This window comes from Gallus gallus, chromosome 1, assembly GCF_016699485.2.
Source record: "Gallus gallus isolate bGalGal1 chromosome 1, bGalGal1.mat.broiler.GRCg7b, whole genome shotgun sequence".
Classification (NCBI taxonomy): domain Eukaryota; kingdom Metazoa; phylum Chordata; class Aves; order Galliformes; family Phasianidae; genus Gallus; species Gallus gallus.
Genome location: NC_052532.1, coordinates 93,118,687 through 93,138,641, shown reverse-complemented (window position 1 = coordinate 93,138,641; position 19,955 = coordinate 93,118,687). Strand labels below are relative to the sequence as shown.

General features: G+C 42.4%; 1 protein-coding gene across 11 annotated transcripts in view; it reads right to left on the bottom strand.

Annotated features, from left to right (window-relative positions):
- The window catches only part of VGLL3 (vestigial like family member 3), a 95,621-nt gene extending 76,234 nt beyond the window's left edge, over nucleotides 1–19,387 (bottom strand). For 3 of the 11 annotated variants that reach the window (XM_040653284.2, XM_046902102.1, XM_416671.8), the window contains exons 1-3: nucleotides 19,169–19,387; nucleotides 10,009–10,264; nucleotides 5,159–5,659 (exon numbers count right to left, since the gene is read on the bottom strand). In XM_040653284.2, coding sequence (XP_040509218.1) covers nucleotides 5,159–5,659; nucleotides 10,009–10,264; nucleotides 19,169–19,261 — 850 coding nt within the window. In that variant the 5' untranslated portion in view covers nucleotides 19,262–19,387. Of the gene's footprint in view, nucleotides 1–3,698; nucleotides 3,957–5,158; nucleotides 5,660–10,008; nucleotides 10,265–10,450 lie in introns of all 11 variants that reach the window. The other 8 variants (XM_040653276.2, XM_046902108.1, XR_005841967.2 and 5 more) reach the window with 7 other exon arrangements.
- Nucleotides 19,388–19,955: the final 568 nt, after the last annotated feature.

The window sequence follows — 19,955 nt, the reverse complement described above, 5'->3', positions numbered from 1 at the left end:
AAAAATTTCACCTTCAGAGTGTCAGATTTTTAGCCAGGAATGGCTAGTGCTTCCACATGGGAAAAATTAATGATTTTCAGCTTGCATTTGTTATGAGTTCTTCTAACATTTTCCTTTATAAAAAGTGAGGACTACCTAATAAATGTGGTGCTATGTTGCAGCTTTAGCATTATGGACTTGGAACCTATGTTACAATCTGGGATTCCTCTATTCCAGGGGGATTCAATCTTTGCTAGATTTACACCCAACAGGGTGGATACCTAAAATCTAGACCATAGTGGAGGAGGTGGGGATGAAACTTCCCAAAGAAGATATAGTTTTGCTCATTTACAAGGAAAGTGAAAAGGAGAGGTGCAGGCGCTTGTTTTAAGATGTAGTAACACACTTATGCCTCACTGATGTAAAACCTGCCCCCCGACGTTTTGTGCCAAGCAAATTAAATTTTGTGCAAGGCGCAATTCCCAATACTGGTGTATAGGCAGCAATGCTCTGTTCTGTATCATGCCATATATTGTTCTCCTATGCCAAGACCAATGCACAAATTACCTGATGTGCTATGAACTTAAGGACAAATCCACCACTAATTTAAATCTCTCAGATGTCACTTATGTTGTAGCCCCTGGAGCTGCCTGTTTGGTAACTGGTGAGAACTGAAGAAGGGCTGAGCATAGATCACTCATTTCCAAATCTGATCACATAGCCAAACCCACTGTGGCTTTCTGCTCCATTTAACATGCACTTGCATCTATTTCTTCGGACTGAAAAAAACTGAGACACCTCTGCACTAAGGCAAGCCACATTCAGAGACTTTACTAAATGAGGATTATTTGGTTTTGCTTATGAGTTAGGAGTTTTTCTGGCAATATCATTAACAGACAGAGACATAATAAGCTGCTGTTAGTCTCCTTCAAAGCTGTCTCAAATTTTGTGATGAGAATTTTGTTATATTTTTTCACTTCTATTTACTTTTTCTTTTTTAAAGCAAGGGAAAAAAAAAAAAGGGAGTCAGTAGAAACTTTTTGGAGTGTAAGGGAGTCATTTAAGTCCACCAGCCCAAAAAAGGCCCCTGAAGACCGAGAAAGCTGAGAAGAGAGAGATCATATGGTTCATACTGGTTAAAAAACAAAACCAAATTACACACACATCTGTTTAAGAGGATGTTTAGCTGATGGAAAAGACCAGTAGAAGGGGGATAATGGCTGACCAGGCATCTTCCTAGTTAAATATCTTTGCAGCAAACAGAAACAACTGCAACTGAGAGGTTTAAGGTATAGCCATTAAGTCCAAACAGCCATGGAAAACAAACCAAAAAATAAAGTTGCCTTAGCTACAGATCTGAATGTGGAACACTTTCCATGCCTTTTCCTCATTATATTCCCATCTTCTTTATGGCAAGTAAGTCTAAGTGCATCTCTAATATGTCATCCAAGTGCAGCCCTACTAGCTAAGCAAGAGCTTTAGCTTGCAACTTGCTGCTAGAATAAATGTTTTCTCCTCCTCAAAGATATCTTAGCTTGTGCTGCATAAGCCAGTAATTTCACACCAGCAAAACTCCCCATATCTGAGAGGCTAATGCTGCAGCTAACTGCCTGCCACACATGCAGAACACAGGCTGTGTGAGAACACCGAAACAAACCTGATGAATGGTGACAAACTCGTAGTGTGTATGAGCAGAGACAACTCTATAGAAGGCAGCAGGCTGATGACCCCAATTCTGTGTTCAGCATGACACAATGACCTACAGAAATTTCCAAAGCAGACTTTGCATGGTTAGCCAGACTAGAGGACACCAATTAGTTCACCTGCATTTAGGGACAGATGTGCAACTCAATTGGAAAACAGAATTGCAGCTCTCAGATAGGCCAAAATCTTGCCCTGCTTTGAGTGTGCTGGGGTTACAGAAAGCCTTGTCCAGCACATCTGTCCAACAGCATGGCAAGATTTCCTTCTAGCAGGCTCCAACAACAGCAGGGCACTCTAATCCCCACAGGACAGCACAGCTGGATCTGACCGATACCTGAAGAATATCTGTGCTGGCTGCTCTGCTCCTGAGGGCACACAGGCAAGCAGTGATGGCTGTAGAGGCAACAAGGCAGAAATTTTCCCTGGTTTTACATGCCCAACTTAGTCAGCGCACCCTTAATGTGAACACAAGGATTCTAGAGGCAGTAATACTCTATCTACATGTGCCGTACGCTGCAATCAGCATGTTAGAGGCTGACTTTGCTTTGCTTGGCATTGGGAAGACAGAGGAGCAAGGCTTAGTCTATAAGCAGGTTGTGCTTAGTGCTTGATACAAAACTGGTCCTTATTTTGAGCACTTGAGCTTTGGAAAGGCATGGTATACCAGGAGCCACAAGCATAACAGGTTGCAATTCATTTGATTAAGGCTAGTGTTTTCTTCAGTCCCACTTGTGCCAACACAGGAGCTCCTAAAAGGGTTAATTTGCAACATAGAGTGTGAGGATTAAGCCACATTTAATGGGAATTGGGTACTTAAATCCCTGCTCATCCCTCTAAAACAGGACCATGTAAGTTCAAACAGATGTGCATGACAGATCAATACTTTATTAGCCCTGCAAACAGTGAGATGCTGATGCCCCATACAATCTGCTCTGAAACAAATTCCCAAATGACATCTAGTATGAAAAGGGAACCCCTCTTAACCTCTTCAGGGATCCAGCATCATCCATTCAGGAGATGGTATATTTGGCTTTGCCTGGCAGAGATGCAACAAAGTAGCTGGATAAGGGTAAGATTACATCCAGCCTGCTCTGATCCCAAAGATATCACTCCATTTAATTCAGCATGAAGAGTTTTGCAAATGTTTCTATAATCCCATGTGACAGTAACATAATTAATGTGACTCGCTGTAAGAGGGCAAGAAAAAAGAATCATTTGCATACATACATCTGAAGGGCCAGGAAAAGCACCCTCTATGTGTGTTAGCTTTTTTCAAGTGAGGTTTTTTGTTTTTGTTGTTGTTGTTGTTTTCTCCTTTAAGTCACCTGAAGCTTATGGAATCCAACACACTGATAGTTCCAGGGGCTGATGTCTTTTATTCTCTAGAGAGTTGCAGGCAAAGTATTCCAGAACTGATGTTTTCCTGCCTCTATGATCTTACTTAGGGGAAACCTCTTCCAAGAAGAGAGTATGTTCTTCCAGGCCCTCCAGTTTTCAGCTACTTTGCTGAGATTGCCAGCCCTCAGCAGAGATACATGTAATAAGATTGTGTGTGATGAGGAGACTTGTGCATTAAAAACCCTACCTTGGAGAGGAAAGGGGACAAGAAAAGATCTCTGCTGAGATCCTCTGTTTCTACAAAACAGTCACACATCATTTTTCCTCTTTTATTTCTCCCACAGGAATACATGGACTTACACAATAAGCATGTGCCAGAAACTGACTGTCCATGCCTTCCCCAATTCTCCCACCCTGAACAGACAACTATAAGACATGCAAGATATTGGTAATAACTGCCAAATCAGGGTCCTGAGGAAATTAGCATCCAGCTGTGCCCTTCCACAGGGATTTTCATGAGGAGCATGCAGCACCAGGCAAAGGCTATATTAGCCCTGTAAGACAGTGCTAGGACCCACAGGCTATTTTGAGCTACTGCACTCTTCAAGAAAGAGGATTTATTAGAAGAACAAAAAAGCAGTAAGCAAGCCGACTTGCCCAGCGCTAGAATAACTCACAGCCTAGGTGAGATTCAGGAAGTGGTTCTTCTTGACTAAGAGTCCTTGATGCAGTCCCTGTTCCATTCTCCAAAAGGTAAGTCAATGTCTAGAGTTCTGGAGGTGAACCACTGGGGCTACTTTCAGACCAGCGGGCTGGTCCCCTCTATCAGTGGCAACCGCAATTTGCCCCTGCTTCAGAGAAAGCAACTTCCATGATGGAATTTGTCAGAAAGACAGAACTTACTATCACAGTCTTGTCAGATTAGCATCTTATACCTATAAGCATAAAATGCAATACCTCTTGTATCATCTGCATGGCTGGAAATGTTATTAATAAATCTAAAATTGTCTAGTACAAAGAATCCTATTGCTCTTTTTCTTAAACTCTTGAAGGAGCAAGTGCTATGGTATTTAGGGGAAGAGAGGTTTTTAGTAGGTTCACTTAGCAATAATCGGGATATGGCTGCTAATATTTTATATTTAAGCAGCAGCACATTTTTTTCCCCACCACCAATTCTTTGTTCTCCTACAAACTAATCAGAGCAAGGAAGCTCTTCTCATACACTAAATTGGTCAGCTAGAGAAATCAAGAGGACAGCTTCAAGAAGACAGAAACAGACACCTTAAGGAGAAGAGAGATGCAAACCCAGTATTTCCTTAATAAAGTAATAAAAGGTGTTTAAGTGGTACTATGTAAGGATTTCTTCTGGTCAGAAAAGTGCCAAGGAAAAAAAAGAGACCATAACAATGTACATGAGTGTGGAAGGAGATGCTGGAAATAAGTCACCTATCAGCTGATGCCAAGTGACTACAAACAGTGAGGGTTGCCAGACTGCTCCTAATACTGAGGCGAGAGCCTTCAAATCAAAACTTGGCTGCGATGCAGCAGATGTAGTTTACAGAGGCTTCCCATGGATAGGGCTAGAATAAATCTAATTTGGAGACCTCTGCCTAGAGCCTACAGGATGAAGTTTAGTGTGATGGTGAGCACAGCTTTAACCACCATCTCCACTCTGTGTGACACCTGGATACACGCAGGAAGGAAATGCTGGTCTGTTTCAATTTAGATCAGTAAGATGCAATCCTCATGTACAGAGAAGTTATTAGTTCAGTCCTCCTTGGAGCTATATTTTGGTGAATGGACACACTAACTAGCTAAACAAGCTGGATGCTTCCACATAGAAGTGAAATTAATTATTTCCCACAAGATTTAAAGCAGAAAAAAGAGTGCATCATGCTACAACTTATTTGGCTTGAATGGGACCAAGAGTGACAGAGGCCTTCCAGCAAAAGGCAGTGAGAGCTGGATGCTTCACAGCTTGTCTGCCCTGACAGCAATTTCAGGAGGGATTCCCATCTGGAAATGTATTTGGAAAAGGCTTTGAGAAAAAAAACCCTATTTCAGCTGGAGGGACTCTACTGCTTTTCTCAAATTCTTCCTTCTAAAACAAGCCACAGACACAACTGAATGATCTTACCTGCATCGAACCCAAAACTTGGCACAATGTCCACTGTTCCATGAAAGGCTCCAGCCCATGCTGAGGTAGCGCTGGTGACAGCAGAAGGATCTGTCTTAGTCACGTCACACTGGGGAGCAGGAATCCTGGCTGTGCGTACTGAAGGCATCAGCAGAGACCCGTAGCGGGGGTCACGGTGCGAGCTGGGATGGTGATGGTGCATGTGTGGATGAGGGTGATGGCGATGCATGTACACGTCATGCATGTGTGCATACGAAGGGCTCACCTGAGATGCTAAAGGATAATGCCAAGATTCAGTTGCAGTAGGGGGAGGAGGTGGGGGAGTCTGATGAAGGCTGTGTCCTGGCCAGCTGCTGGGATCTGGTGTTGGGAAGGTGCCTGGTGCAGTAATGGGGAAATCGGGGTGTACTCCACTTAAGCATGGTGGTGGGGGAGGCTGATAAGAGCTGGTCCAAAATGAAGTTGGGAAACTGCTCCTTTGGCTTGATATTGTCGAGTTTTCTGGAAGAGAGGAGAGAAATGAAGTATGACTGAAGCTGAAAAAACAATTTAATGACAAAACCCCCTCAATTTTCTACTCTCAGATTTATAATGCTGAACCCAAGCTTCCTCAGTAATTACAGAATCACAGGATGGTTGAAGTTGGAGAGAACCTCTTGAGATCCTCTAGTCCAATCCTATGCAAGCAGGTTCACCCAGTGCAGATTGTCCAGGATGATATTCAATCAGATTTTGGCTAAGAACCAAACTCCACACCCTCTCTGGGCAACATCATCCAGTGATTGATCACCCTCACAGTAAACAAACAAACAAACAAAGCATTTTCCTGTGTTCAGATGGAATTTCTTGTTTTCTAATTCAAGTTCTATTGCATTTTGTCCTGTCAACAAACACTGCTGAGGAAAGCTTGACTCCCTCATCTTCATTTCCTCACACCACATTTTTACACACATATAAGACATCCTTGAGGAGACTTCTCTTCTCCAGGCTGAAGGGTCACAGCTCTCTCAGGGTCTTGACACAGAAAATACGAGGAGATGTTAACTCCTGACCAGATCAGAACATATCATTTAGAAAGGCAGCTGCTGTGATTCTAAATGCTTTTGAGGACAGAATCAGCTCACACTGCAGGATGAGACATTTGGCTATTGGAAGAATACCAGTTCTCTTCAAATTCATGGCATGCTTTAATGGTGTAGTATCAATTAAATGCACCTCATGTTATCCTTTTATAGAATACACCATGTTGCCTGAATCCAATAGGGTCAGGCAAACAACATCACCTATGTAACTGAAAGAAGTCTTTGTCAGAAATAAAAGGCTTGCTGCTTCTTAGAGCTAGGGCTCAACTTATATTTAAGTGGATTCCAATAACTCTACATTATGAAATCACATTCTAAAAATTCCTCTTCTGAAGGAGCGGTTAGTGTTTTTGATGTGTAGGAAAGTACTGGCATCTCCACTCACACATCGCTCTTGCCAACTCATGTTTGAAAGTACTGCTTCATGCAATATGTCACAGCTCAAATAGCTTGGGTTGTTTCTTTTTTTTTTTTTTTGTCAAAGATGGAAACATAAAAATACAGGACTTTACCTCTGATGAAAGAACAAAGTCATAAAAATAGCTTATGAAGAAATAAAGCCAGGGAAGTGTAATATTTGACAAGGTGAGGAGTTCTCTATCCCTCATATAGCATTTACAAAAATATTCATCATATTTTTTTCTAAATGACTTTTTGTTTTGCTTAGTTTAACAAGCAACTGGAATAAGATTTGGAAGAAGACATCGAGAATGAACAGATTCTTCAAACACTCCTGCCTCTAAACTTTGCTTACATAAAATATTTTGGAAACAAAAACTGTAAAAGTGTTTTCTGACTGCATAACTAGAACACTTATGTATCTATTTTAAAATCCTTTAACAGACTCTTTTTTTTTTTCCACACATCAATTGGCCAGGATTTAGGGAGTTTATTGAGCCTGATTAACTTCTGGTATTGAAAATATCTTCACAAATGCACTATGGAAAATTGTAAAGAATTTATCTTTGTGCCAAACCCTCTTCGAGGCTGCAAGCATATCTAGCAAACTGCAATATGGCTTTCTTAAAAAGATTGCATCTTTTTTTATCATTATATTCCTATTGTGATTCATACCAGAAGACTGGAGAGAGCTTCAAGCATATAACAGAAGCTTCAGCACCCCTCTGAAATACCGGTATTGTTCACCATTTATAAACTGTTCTTTATTACAAGGGATTAGGCTGAGACACAGAGTGCACAGGGTTTAATGTTGGCACTAGGGTTGTTAAAAAACAAAAAAAAGCAAAAAAAAAAAAAAGGCAAAAATAAGCTTCTTCATACCTAGTCTATTATTTTCCTCACTGCTTAAGAGGGAAACAACTTGAAAATGTATCTTCAGTATTCTGGAAAATTAATCACTCCCATGGAGAGTTTCTGAAAACTATTCGGCTGTTATCAGAATGGAAAAACCCTAAATCCAAACCACCTTACTTCAAAAAAGGGCAGAAAACCACAGACTATCTGCAGAATAATTTTAATATCAGGAGAGTACACTTAAAAACACTGAATTAGCCAGTACGAATTCATCCCAGGTTGCATATGAGCTTGACTTCACCAATCACGCAACAGATCTAAGCCACAGCAAACACATTTGATCATCTCAATTTGTCACACCCGCGTCCATTTCACAAAGCTGTAGCTGCTGTCAGAAGTTGTCATGGTTCACCCACTGATGGGACACCAATGAGCATAACTGCAGAGAACAATCTCTTTGGCCAAGGTGAACTCATACCACTAGGGGTACAATGGCGATTCACGTTATATGAATTTGCAAGAAAACTTCATCCAACCTGAATGCTCAAAGAGGATGCTACTAAACATTGTGTACAACATCATCAAGAACCATCTCTGTCTTGAACCACAACCCACAACTACCATACATTTCCCCTGTGCTTGAAGGTTGTTCTTTCCTCTGAAGTAGTGAGCTCAGGCAATTACATTTACAAATATTATCATGCCAAATGCTTGGCCTCTATGAGACATGACAATGGCAATTTCAGCCACAAAAAGACCAAAACATTAGCATCATTTTTTCCCCACTTTTTCAAACTGTCATGTTTCAGAAGCTTGTCTGGGTCCAATAAAGCCCTTGCCAAATCTCTTCTTTGGAGAAGCAAACATGGTGATCTTCCCTAAAGTGTTCAATGCAGAAGCAAGCAGCCCTGCCCAGAAACCTCCCTAGGTATTTTCACACTGCTTCAGCAGGTGCAATGATGACAGAGGGCATATTTTCTTATTTTATCCTTGGAACACTTTCCAGACATGCAGACCTCCATGATCCAATAGCATGGGGCACCTTGGCGAAGGAGTCAGCATGTATGAAGAACTGTGTTGCCAGGTCATTTTGACCCCTGTAGAGACCTCTGTGGAGTCGTGTACAACTGAGACGGTCTGAGCAAAAGAGGCTGTGCCTGAGGCCAAAGAGAAGAACACAACCCCTACCTCGAGGTATGTCTCAACATCCAGTAGAGAAGGTCTGCTGTAGGCATGGATCTCTAGTGACTGCCTTGATCACATCTCTAAAACACTTACAGTATGTCAGGGTCATTTATAAATGTTCCAGTCTCCTTTTTGGTAAGCATAGATTCAGTTTTACTCTCAGTCAAGTCAACGGAAAATTTCCCATTAACATTAATGGTCTTGTCTCAAGCCATAAATTCCTCTAGCTCCCTAGCCACTTGTGCTGACCTTTTCTTAAACTTCCTTGGATTTGTCATTATCCTTCTGGAAAGCAAGTCCTTCTGTGCTATTTTTCTCTTCACAGTGGTTTCCAGAAATCCGCTCTTTATTATATGTGACTTTCATTAAAGTACTCTCACCTCAGCATCACTGATTAGGAACACCACCACTCCTACAAGGATCCCCCAGGAATCTCTCACTCAGCTTGATGCAAAGTTATTACTCACTATTCTTAGTTTACAATCCTTTTGCCAGTCCATGTAAAGAGATCAGAATTCATGCAGTTGTGTATCTGAAAAACTGCACAGACTGACACATGCAACACAGTGGGAGTAGTGTCTTAATGGCTATCTTTCTCCAGCCACCACCTTTAAAATCTTATAGATAAGATCTACTTAGCTCATCTGGCAATATCTGTTCAATATTACACTGATAATGCTTATATTCTTTATGAAGCATGAACATTACAGTGCTGTTCAAATGCCTCACAACACTGACTACGTTTCTACTTCCTGCTAGGAAGCGGAGTACTGTCAGCCCCATTTGATTGGCAGGAGGTCAGTAGCAAAGTCCATATCTCTCCTACAAGCTCTACTGGGGGCAGGCTACAGCCACATGGGCCAGAGCTTCACCCAAGCCTTTTCCAGCCTGTGCTGGCTCCTCCCTATCCAGAAAGCAGCCGCAGATGAATCTTAATCACCTGGCAAAGTCACCCAAGTACATTGCATGGGTCTCCTCACTTCCAAGGCCAGAATCCCAAACAGCTTGGCTTGCAAGCCAAGTTTCACACCTAGAGCTTAAAAATAAGCTTCAAATCTTGCAGCAAACATTTGTGAAGCCACATCAGCTCTTCTGGGCTCCTTCCAGGCCTTTGTGGAACCATGAGCTATGGGAAGAGTGGTAGACTCCTGCTTCTCCCAAGCCTTTGAAATCTCTTTCCCCTTTAATGCACCAGATCACTCAATTGCAAGCAGCTCCTCATTTCTTTCATTTTTTGTGAGGAATTTTAAACATGCACAGGGGGGCAAAATTTCAGCTGCAATGTAGTGTCCATTACTATGATATAGCCCAAGTTCTTGCTCCTCTTACCTCTCCACAAAGGACTTAGCCCTGCCTTGCTCTTGGTAAGGGCAGTTTCTGGATTGAAGCTACTGGCTTGGCTCAAGGCTCTTGAGAAGTGTTCATCCACTACTGAACCAATATCTCCCTGGAAGTAGGTGAAAAGGACGCAGCGAGAGTTCAGGTACTCCATCTCAGCTGGCTGATCCTTCTCATCCTCTTCTTGCTTGCTGGGAAGTGTCACTTCCAGAGACTCCTGCATCTTGTTGTATGCAGCTAATTTCTTCTGGGATTAAAAACAAAACAAACAAGAGATGTATCACCAAATGCATTCAGTACAAGCTCAACATCTGGTTTCCTTAAAGAAAAAATAACTGGATGCATTGAATATTAATTTCAGTTCATTGCAGTTGGGCTACAGGGATATTTTACACCAACATTTTACAAAGAAGAGATTACCAGCGGCACTTACTTAGAATCTTAATTCCTCACACACAGATGGACCTGCTCCTCAGACACATTTCACAGCCACAAGCAATTTAACAGCAATGGCTTTCACGCAATACCTTCAAAAGAAAACAGGCAGACTCTAACAATTCACTGCTGTCTCCCACCTGGAAAGGATATTTTCATCAGAAAGGGCTGCAGAGGTTGTCTCCAGCCCTGCGAACGGGTGGCCACTTACACAACCTCTATGTTTCACCCTTCTACCTGAATATCCACCCAGCTTTGCCAGCTGCACTCTCCTGGGTGAGAAGACAGGAACAGTGGGTGAACTTCATGATCCATTAAAAGTCTTCCTCTGCATATCAGAAGTCCACGAAACACAAAAATTGTTACTTAAGGCCAGGAAAGTGTGTGGGTTTTTTGGCTCGTTGGTTTTCATCATGAGAAAGTACCTTTTCAGGTGTTGAGAATTTTTGGTTGGAGATTTCTTTTTCAGTTTGCTTGTTTTAACACAAGTTTCTGGAGGAAAGGAGAAAAATTCAAGCAATAAAAAATTTAAACATATGATCTGAAGGAAGAGGGGGATTGACAAGTCTGCAAACACATGAAAAAAAAAAAATCCCTCCAAACTAAAAACATGGAGAAGCATTTTAAAAAAATCAAGCTAGCGCAAGCCATCTGTGAACAGCTATTTCAGAATCCTCTCTCTTTCTCTCAAATCAAACCTAAATGTCAAAATAAATGTGTGTGAAGATCCATTTTGCATGGAACATATTTTTCAGATGTTCCACTTTACAACTGTTTTCACAGAAAAAAAACTCCCCACAACAGTTGTGCTGCAGGAATCATAGCTTTTAGCCAGCTAGCCATTTCCACAGCTGACTTTACACACAAGCAGCTTCAGGAACCCAAAAACAACTACGGCACATATGCAGAAGTATTTCATTGCTTTTCTATAGTCTTACAGTTTAACTTATCTTTTATGGTTTGCTTGGCAACAGTTTAGTGCCATCAGAATCCCTTTAACTTTATGGCTTTTTTCTCTTTTTCCAGAGTTGTTCTATAGAGCAAGTTAAACAACTACGCAGTCTATAAAGTTTCAGTTATACAATAAATACGTTTGTCAGACCTAGAAATAATTGTAAGTCATTCTCCAGTCTTGTATACTATCAACGTACGTACATTCAGTGCTTCCTAAAATCACATAAGCTGATCAAAATTATCCCTTTGTAACACAAATTAGAAATTCGGGAGATAATTCTTATTAGTACTTTAATAACCAAGTGGTTATTAAAACCAATTAATTGTAAGAAAGATCTACTTGCAAGTGGAACTAAACCCTACAATACTACAGGCTCACAGCAATTAAGCGATGTATCTGACATTATGGTAGATTAACTGGAACACATGCAACAGTAATACACTATACGTTAATTCTAAAGCTGTTTTGCAAACTGCACTGAGGGACGTAACCAATTTTTTTTTATTACTTTTATTTTTTTTACAGTCTGGGAGATCTAGGCAAAGGGCCTGAAATTCAAATAACTCTCTGCCTCACAAATAAGTAGTACTGTGGCTCTGCTTAGATAAGGACATACACCTTTATCACAAGATGTTAAAAAACAAACAAAACAAATAAACAGCAACTAAAAAAAAAAGAACAAAATAATAAAGTTTTACTAGAAACTAATTGCTAGAATGAAAGATAGCCTGAAGCTATTAGATTCACTTTTATAAATGTAGAATTTGAAGTGACCTGTACTTTTCTTGGTGTTTTGTGTATCTCCTAACCAACCAAATTACAAGTGTAACATTTGCTCCTGAATCGCTCACATATCACTCACAGTGACCTTTATGGTTTTGTCTAAGTAATCACAAAGGATGAGACCTCAGCAAGACAGAAACAGTTATTACAGTATCATATGTACAGGAGAAGAATGCATTAGAAATCTATAACACACCTATCTCGGTGGCTTGAAAATGTTTAAAGGTTCACTACAACTCAGATCCTCTTAAGAAGTGTTTGGGAATATCTAAATAGATACTGATATATTATAACATCTCAGATACAGTATGTCTGCTAGACTCTGAATACATGTAACATACTTTTAAAGTTGGTTTCTACCATTATAGGTACACTATTTGTATCTATACTGCAAGTACACAAATACATACACAAGCACACAATTATATACAGAAACACATCATTTAATATAGCCCCTGGCTTGACTTAGTTATCAGGAAGGAAGTCTTTCAGTGTTCCCATATAGAGACTGGAGCTCAGGAAATTAAAACTTATCTCCAGAGCCGCTTCTCTGTGCAGGAATGTTCCTCTTTCTACAGCCTAAGAATCTATTTTCCATTTCAACTCTCTTCCCTCCCCTCCAGTCCATGGGTAGTCATTACAAGACATTCCAAGTACTTGCTGTTTTTGAAAACACTGAATCTGAGTCCTCTATTTTTAATGTAAAAAAAAGATAGCAGTACTGACGGACAACTACAAAGGGCTGTGTACAGACCTAAGACGTTTACAGTGAAAAGTTACATTTTGTGGAGAGATCTCCTAATTAAAAGATGCTTCAATACCGAATCAACCCTGTGATCAGATACAGATCTACTTAGTTTGTATTTCGGGTAAAAATTATCAGGAATATATTTATTTTTTTTTATTTTTTATTTTTATTTTTATTTATTCTTATTTTTTGTTTGTTTGTTTGTTTGCTTGTAATTGCAGAGTCCTTTAAATAAGAAACTACAGAGAGATACAGCAGATTTTCCTTGTATGCAGCAGATATATACCTTTTACACTGTACATCCTTTAATAAAAATAAAAGTTTTTTCTCTCCCTGACTCCCTTATAATTACATCTCTGTGTATACGTAAATTCTGAGTCACTTTTTCTGACCATAACAGTAATCTTTTCTTTGCATCCCCAGCTGCATTTGAATGAGTGGAAAAGTAGGTAAGACCATCAACTAAATGAATTTGTACCACTCAGATGAGAGAAAAAAAATTAAACCAAAGGAGAAAAAAGCCAAAGACTGCATGTTAGGTTTCTAATAACCAAGCTGGGCTAGCCTGGTTTCCCTTATATTTCTTTCATACAAAGAGTTCTGGCATATATTTAAGCAGTCAACAGTACCTGTAAGGTCTCTATAAAATGTATGTGCTGACCAAACACTGCATCTGCCTTGCCTACGTTCCTATCTGTAATATTTTTATATATTTATAAATTATATCTCCTTCTTCCTTAAAGGCCAGAGACTGAGATCAAGCAGCCTCTGAAAAAGAAAACATAACAAACAGAAAATCTCAATTTGGCCAAGACATGGAGTATAGAATTTAAAGTCAGCTTAGCATTCTGGAAAATAGGTAGAGAAATGGGAAATTCAGTGTCTGTGGCATCTGATACCACATTCAATAACAGACATGAGTTTGTGGCTGAGAGATGAATGGTCCGATCTGCGAGTAAATGATACTGTACAGCGTGGGCTGCATTCAGCTTAAACCAATATTATTTTTCATGTTTTGTACATTCACAAACAGACTTATTCCAGAGAGAATTCAAGTTCTTACTGCAAGTGGTCTAACAAACAGGAGCTAAAGGTCCACAGCTAATCAGCAATATGGAAATAATGGAGAAGGTTTATGCCATATGAGCATCACGCAGCCTTTAGAAGAAGAACGAACCGCTTGGATCTTTTACATTAGGAAAGCATGTGGATCAAAATCTCCCACAAAATCTCTGTCTTGCTGATTCCCCTTATTTTCTAACATACCCTACGCAGAACCAGGGGAAACTGCTCTCACGCAGTGAAGCCCCGGCCACATGAAAGCCAATGGCAAAAGTCCAGTTAACTTCAAGGGTCCCGGATCTCAGCCGGGGTGTCTGGTAAAAATGTCAGAACATTCCTTTTCATAAACTGAAAAAAAAAATTCACTTCCAGCTGAAAGCAGCCAGTGGGCAGCATGCTCTAAAAACTACCAAGCACGGTTGAGACTGGAAAAAGTTTTAGTTAAGCTGAGTTTGAATCAAAAAATTCTGACTGGCTCTTATATTATGTATAAGCTGGTTGCCTGTTCCTACAACTTATTCTCTCCATACATGCCATCGTGCAGCATATGGTCCTTTATGCTCCCAAGCATGAAAGTCTGGTGTGCCTGTGGCCACCTGTTACAGATTTTCCATTATGATAGAAAGAACAGGAACCAAAAATAAAGAACCACTACACCGAGGAAATACTATATGACCCTATCCTGAGAAAAAGGCTGTCATTCGACATGAGCTTCTGAGAAGGAATTTCAGTAACAAACCCTAGGCAAATCACAGACAGTCCTCCATTTGTGGAGCTCTTATTGATAACACAGAAAGTATTCAAGAAGACAGTTTCAAGTAATCATGGATTGGAATGCTAAGCCTGAAAGCAGCATTTGATGCATGCCTTGAAAATAGGAAATGCTAACTATTGCCCTTGCAAACGAGCAAGCAGATAGCAAAGCCACACTCTTTTCTTCCAGGTGAGAGATGGGATTTGCAACAGCAGAGCCTGAAGGCCTCACAATATTCAGCTGATAGAGGGAAGCGGTGGAAGAAGTCTGAATTTATACATCTTTTGGGGTACCTCTGAACAGAACTGTGCATTAAACCCTAGAGTTCCATTTGTATGTATTTATAGGAAGACCAAATGGAGTTTGGTCCAGATCAGAATAATCAGTACAGAAAGCCAAATTGTTGATGCTAGCAGGTTCTCTCTCATGAGGTTAAAACAACAAGAACAACAAACTTCTTCCCTGAAAAAAAAAAAAAAAACAACCTCTTCCTACCCCCCAGAGGACTTAATCCCAGCTTTACTACGTGTAATTCTGAAAGCAGCCTTTGAAGCCCTTCATTCTGTAGTGAAGTCAGTAGCAGGGCACTCATCAAACTTCAGAGCAAGTCTTGAGGAAGGAGCTGAGCTATAAAAACAAAACACGAAGCTACCCTCCGCCCTGCTATTTGCTGTATCAGGTGCTGTGGACTGCCACGCACACCCAGCATCAGTGTTATAAGTCAATCCTCCAAGCTGCAAACACGTGATGCTAAGAACTTTTTCCAGAAAACTGAGTTACATTGTGCAAGCAAGGGTTTAGCTACAGCCAGCTGACACAACACCAAGCATGACTTGTCCTTGTCTGCAGCATTGTTAGTCTGGAAGGAAGAGTTGAGTTAGTGACCTAATTTGCAAACGGAGACAAGACCTTATCTGGAAAAAGTCTGTCTACAACAATGCCAGAAGAAAGTCTGTCTTGAGCATATCACCGCTCTTTATGCAAGACTGATGTAGCAAGGATACTGTTTGGCTTAGCTCTCCACAGTCACATACCATGGAGATGTTCCAAAACTACCATTTACTGTAACTTCCCATTTAAAAGGTCTTAAGCTCAACTATGAGTGAGCCAGGGTGAATCCTACCTTAGCCTGAGCTCTGCAGCTCACTGTCCCTAGACGACAGGACATGGCAAGCTGTCACTGCGTTCCTTGTGCACCAATAAATCAGAATTCTTCGCCAATTAGGTGTTTCCAGTCTCTTCGAATGAGCAGCTCTGTTACACCCATTCCTCACCCAAGATATAAGCAATCCAAGGCTTACTACTGCAGTTTCAGAACTGTGAGAGGAGTTTTAATTTCACCATGCCAAAGAGCTTTACATTCTGGCAAGCATGGCTCTGTACTACACACAAGGATGTGTTCTTATTGTAACACCATCACACATGCACTCTGTATTTTATCGAAGGTACATAGAAACCCCATTTTATCTGTAGGAATAGGGTCATGGCCCGTTTTCATTAGTTCCTTGTTGTACCACATAAGCACCTACATATACATACTCTCATTTCTCTCCAGCAGACATCCTGGACTTCAGCAGTCTCATTGATTTCAGGTGCTAAGCCTTCACTCCCATTAACATTCAATAGGAATTCAGGCTTCAGTCCACTGAGCATTTTAAAAGAAAAAGTCTCATCTAAATTAAGTTGCTAGCATGTCCTTTCTCGGCTGCAAAATGGATAAAGTGGATGATACACATACTCCACATCTCTGTGCAATGCAAAATCAGATCTGCGCTGATTCGGTAGAGTGACAACTACAGCAGAGAAATGTTGGAGTACCTTTGGAGTGGAGTATCTTTTAAGAAGGTGTGATGGAGCATCCTCTAAAGAGAAAAACAAAGTAAAACACAATCTGGGTGCATATAGATCCATCGTTTAGAGCAACCCAAGATCTGCTACATACAAAAAGGAGGTGACGGTTCGAACCCTGCTCAGTACAGAGCAATGACACTGTCAGCTGCTTGCCAGAGACATTTCTCCATACCCACATGCGCAGTGTGCAACCTACAGAAAGAGAAGGAGGTGGAGGAGAGCTCAAACCTGTCTATCTGCAATGACAATTCCACTGCTAAGGAGCTTGCTTTGATCTTCAAGGGATACAAAAGCGACATGGAAAGCTGGCATCACCCACTGTGTTTGCGACAGATGCATTACAAGGACCTATTAAAATGCATGAGCTTTAATTAGAGCAACACACCTCCAGCTCACTGAAATTAACAGGAGAGTCAAGGGACACAGATTCCTTCATTGTCTATTGAAAGAAAACAGAGTAGTATGAGGGCACTGGAAAATGCCCCAATGGAGTCCTTGTATATTTTAAGGGTGAGCTCTGCTCTGTCAGCTCCAGTGCAGGGATTTATTTTTAAAGATGCCCCCCTAATACATCTTCCCTCATTGTTATTTTTAAACCACAGTTTTGATTCCAGCAAAGAAGAACATTCTTTAAAACGGTCATCATCCCTACGAAGAACACAGGAGTGTCTTACATGTTGAACACATGTGGAAGGAGAAAAAAAAAAACTGGCAACAGACTCTTCTTCCCTCTTTCTTAAGCTCTTTACCACTTGATTAAACGTTCTTGACAGGACAATTTGGAAGAAACAGAGACTCACAGAATGTAATGCATTACCCAAGCAATCATTCAACCAAGACTGCAGAGAGATGGGGAGTCCATCCCGTCTTTACTACTTCTTAGTTTTTAAAAAGCACTGGATTAAGAGAAAACCCATGAACAACCCTACAGACTGTGGCTGCTGGAGGCAGAGGGCACAGTGCTCAGTTCGGTACTAACAGCTTGGTTTTCCAGCCTGACACTTGACCGGTTTGTGAAGATCCTCCAGCTCCAAATGTTCCAGCAAAATTGGCACAAGCAGGATTAACTAATACAAACTGTCAATAATGCGTGGGATAGCGAGTTAGCGAGTTCTAGACTGCTCTTTGGTGGAAATCGGATAGATTGTACTGGCCATGGCTCATAAGCTGCATTGGCTCAACAGAGCTGTGTTTCTTGCCTTGCATATCTACCTTCACATTTCGTAAATAGCACAAGCCACAGGAACTCAGTTTATTTAAAATGAAATTTCAAGAAACTTTGGCTTTCATTAGGGTGCTTCTGGGACGTTTCTGATGTGGTGCTGCTTACAGCTTGCTTACAGAATCAGAAACTTCTTGATTCTGTTTAAAAATAAAGAGCAACTGCATGGGAGTGCGACACAGCTGCTAATGGGTGCTCAAGAGATTTTCGCGTATGAGGTGCTGCAAAAACTGGAAGAGAAACACAGCCAAGCGCCTGCAGAGCCAAGTGCCAAAAAGTCCACCCAGGCTCGAAGTTCCAATCACACTTTTCTACTTCTAGGTGTCTTAATCAAGGAGCCTAATCATTTGAGGTTATTTATTTTCCCTCCAAGTCGAGCAGGCTACTAACAGGAGCTCCAGACACTCAAAGTTCACAGCTAAAAACCACTGAACTAGGTGAGGGTTCTGCAAGCTGTGACTTAGGTTAGAGAAGAAATAATAGCACAGGCACGCTGCAACAGACTAAACTTGTAAGCTTTCCAGAGCCCATGTTTACAGAGAATAACGTGAGCAACCTGGCAAAATCCGCTTCAGTGCCATTCTGCAAAAAATTCTTCCTCTCAACGATAAAGAAAAAACAATAACAAGCGATTGGAATTTTAATGGTTTAGCCCATATTTTTGTCTCCCAGGCAAGTTGATATTAGGGGTCACTTCCCATGTACGGAGAAAACAATCTTCATGGATAATAATGATAAAACCTTATGGAATGCAGCAACAACCAAAAAATGTATTCTCAGATGACTACATTAGGGCCAAGTCAATATTAGTCCCACTTCACCCACGCACTGCATAGTCTAAAAATGCTGTCAGCCTGATAAGAATTTCCTGACTCACTTTTTTTTTTTTCTTTATTCTTTTTCCCTTCCAAATACATCCGATCACCAAATTCAGCTGCAACCCTCTGCAGCCATCCCGCAGGAGAGCCGGGCTGTGCGCTGGGAGCGGCGCGGTCCCATCCCCGCGGCGGCCGCACGCTCAGCTCAGTGCGCGGCTGCGGAGCGCACGGCGGAGACGGAGGCGGGAAGCAACTTTCTCCCCTCGCCGAGCAAGCCAGTCCCGCGCCCTAGATATACGACTGGGGATGGCTTTCAGATTGATTCTAAAGTCTTACCAGGCTCCGCTGCTCTGGGGCACCCTCACCAGCTCCCCGTATCTCCAAAGCGCGCCGGGGGCTGCACGGCGCATCGAGAAGAGGTCTCCGCCCCGGGCAGGCAGCGATGCGCCGTGCAGTCCGCCAAGCGGGGGGGGGGGCGCCGCGACACCCCCATCACCCGCCCCGCCACATCCCCGCGCCTCACCTGCGGGCAGCCCCTCGCGGGCGGACCCATGTAGCGGGGCACCCCGCACGCCGCCGGGCCGGGCTGCTGCATGGCCACGTCCGAGCAGCTCATGGCCGCAGCCGCGGTCGCCCCGCGCCGCCACCGCCTTCTTCCCCCTCCTCCTCCTCTTCCTCCTCCTCCGCGCGGGGCGGCCGCGGCGGGGCCCCGCGCAGCGCCGACTGCCAGAGCATCTTCGGCGGCCGCCGCGTCCCGCGCCCGCACTTATAGCGCGGCGGCGGCGGCGGCGCGGGGCGCCCGGCGGAGGTGGCGGCGGAGCGGCCGCGGGGGCGGGGGGGGAGGAGGCCGCGCCCCCAGCCCCCCCTCCCTCCCCACGGGCGCGCAGAGCGGCCGGAGGCACCTGCGTGTGTCCCCCAGCCGAGCGGCGGTAATTGACGCGTGTGCGCGGGTAGCTGGCTAACAGCTACACCACCGTCGGCATCTTATTTACTAACGGCAACTTTTCCTTCGGGTGCGGGGAGAGTCCCCCAGCCGAGAGTTACCTGCATGGCCCACCTTTGCTTCCCGTTCTGTTGGTAGAGCTGCCTGGAAATTCATCCAGGAAAAAGGAGGAAGGATCCTGTCCTGTAGAAGTCGGCAAATAGGATGTGTTTCCAGCTCCCTGAAGAATCTCTTCCCACCTTTGGTCCACCAATTTTTTCAGTTTTATTTTATATATATGCTCCCTGTTCACTGCAGGGGAGTTGGACTAGATGACCTTTAATGGTCCCTTCCAATGCAAACAATTCTACAGTTCCATATTTTAATC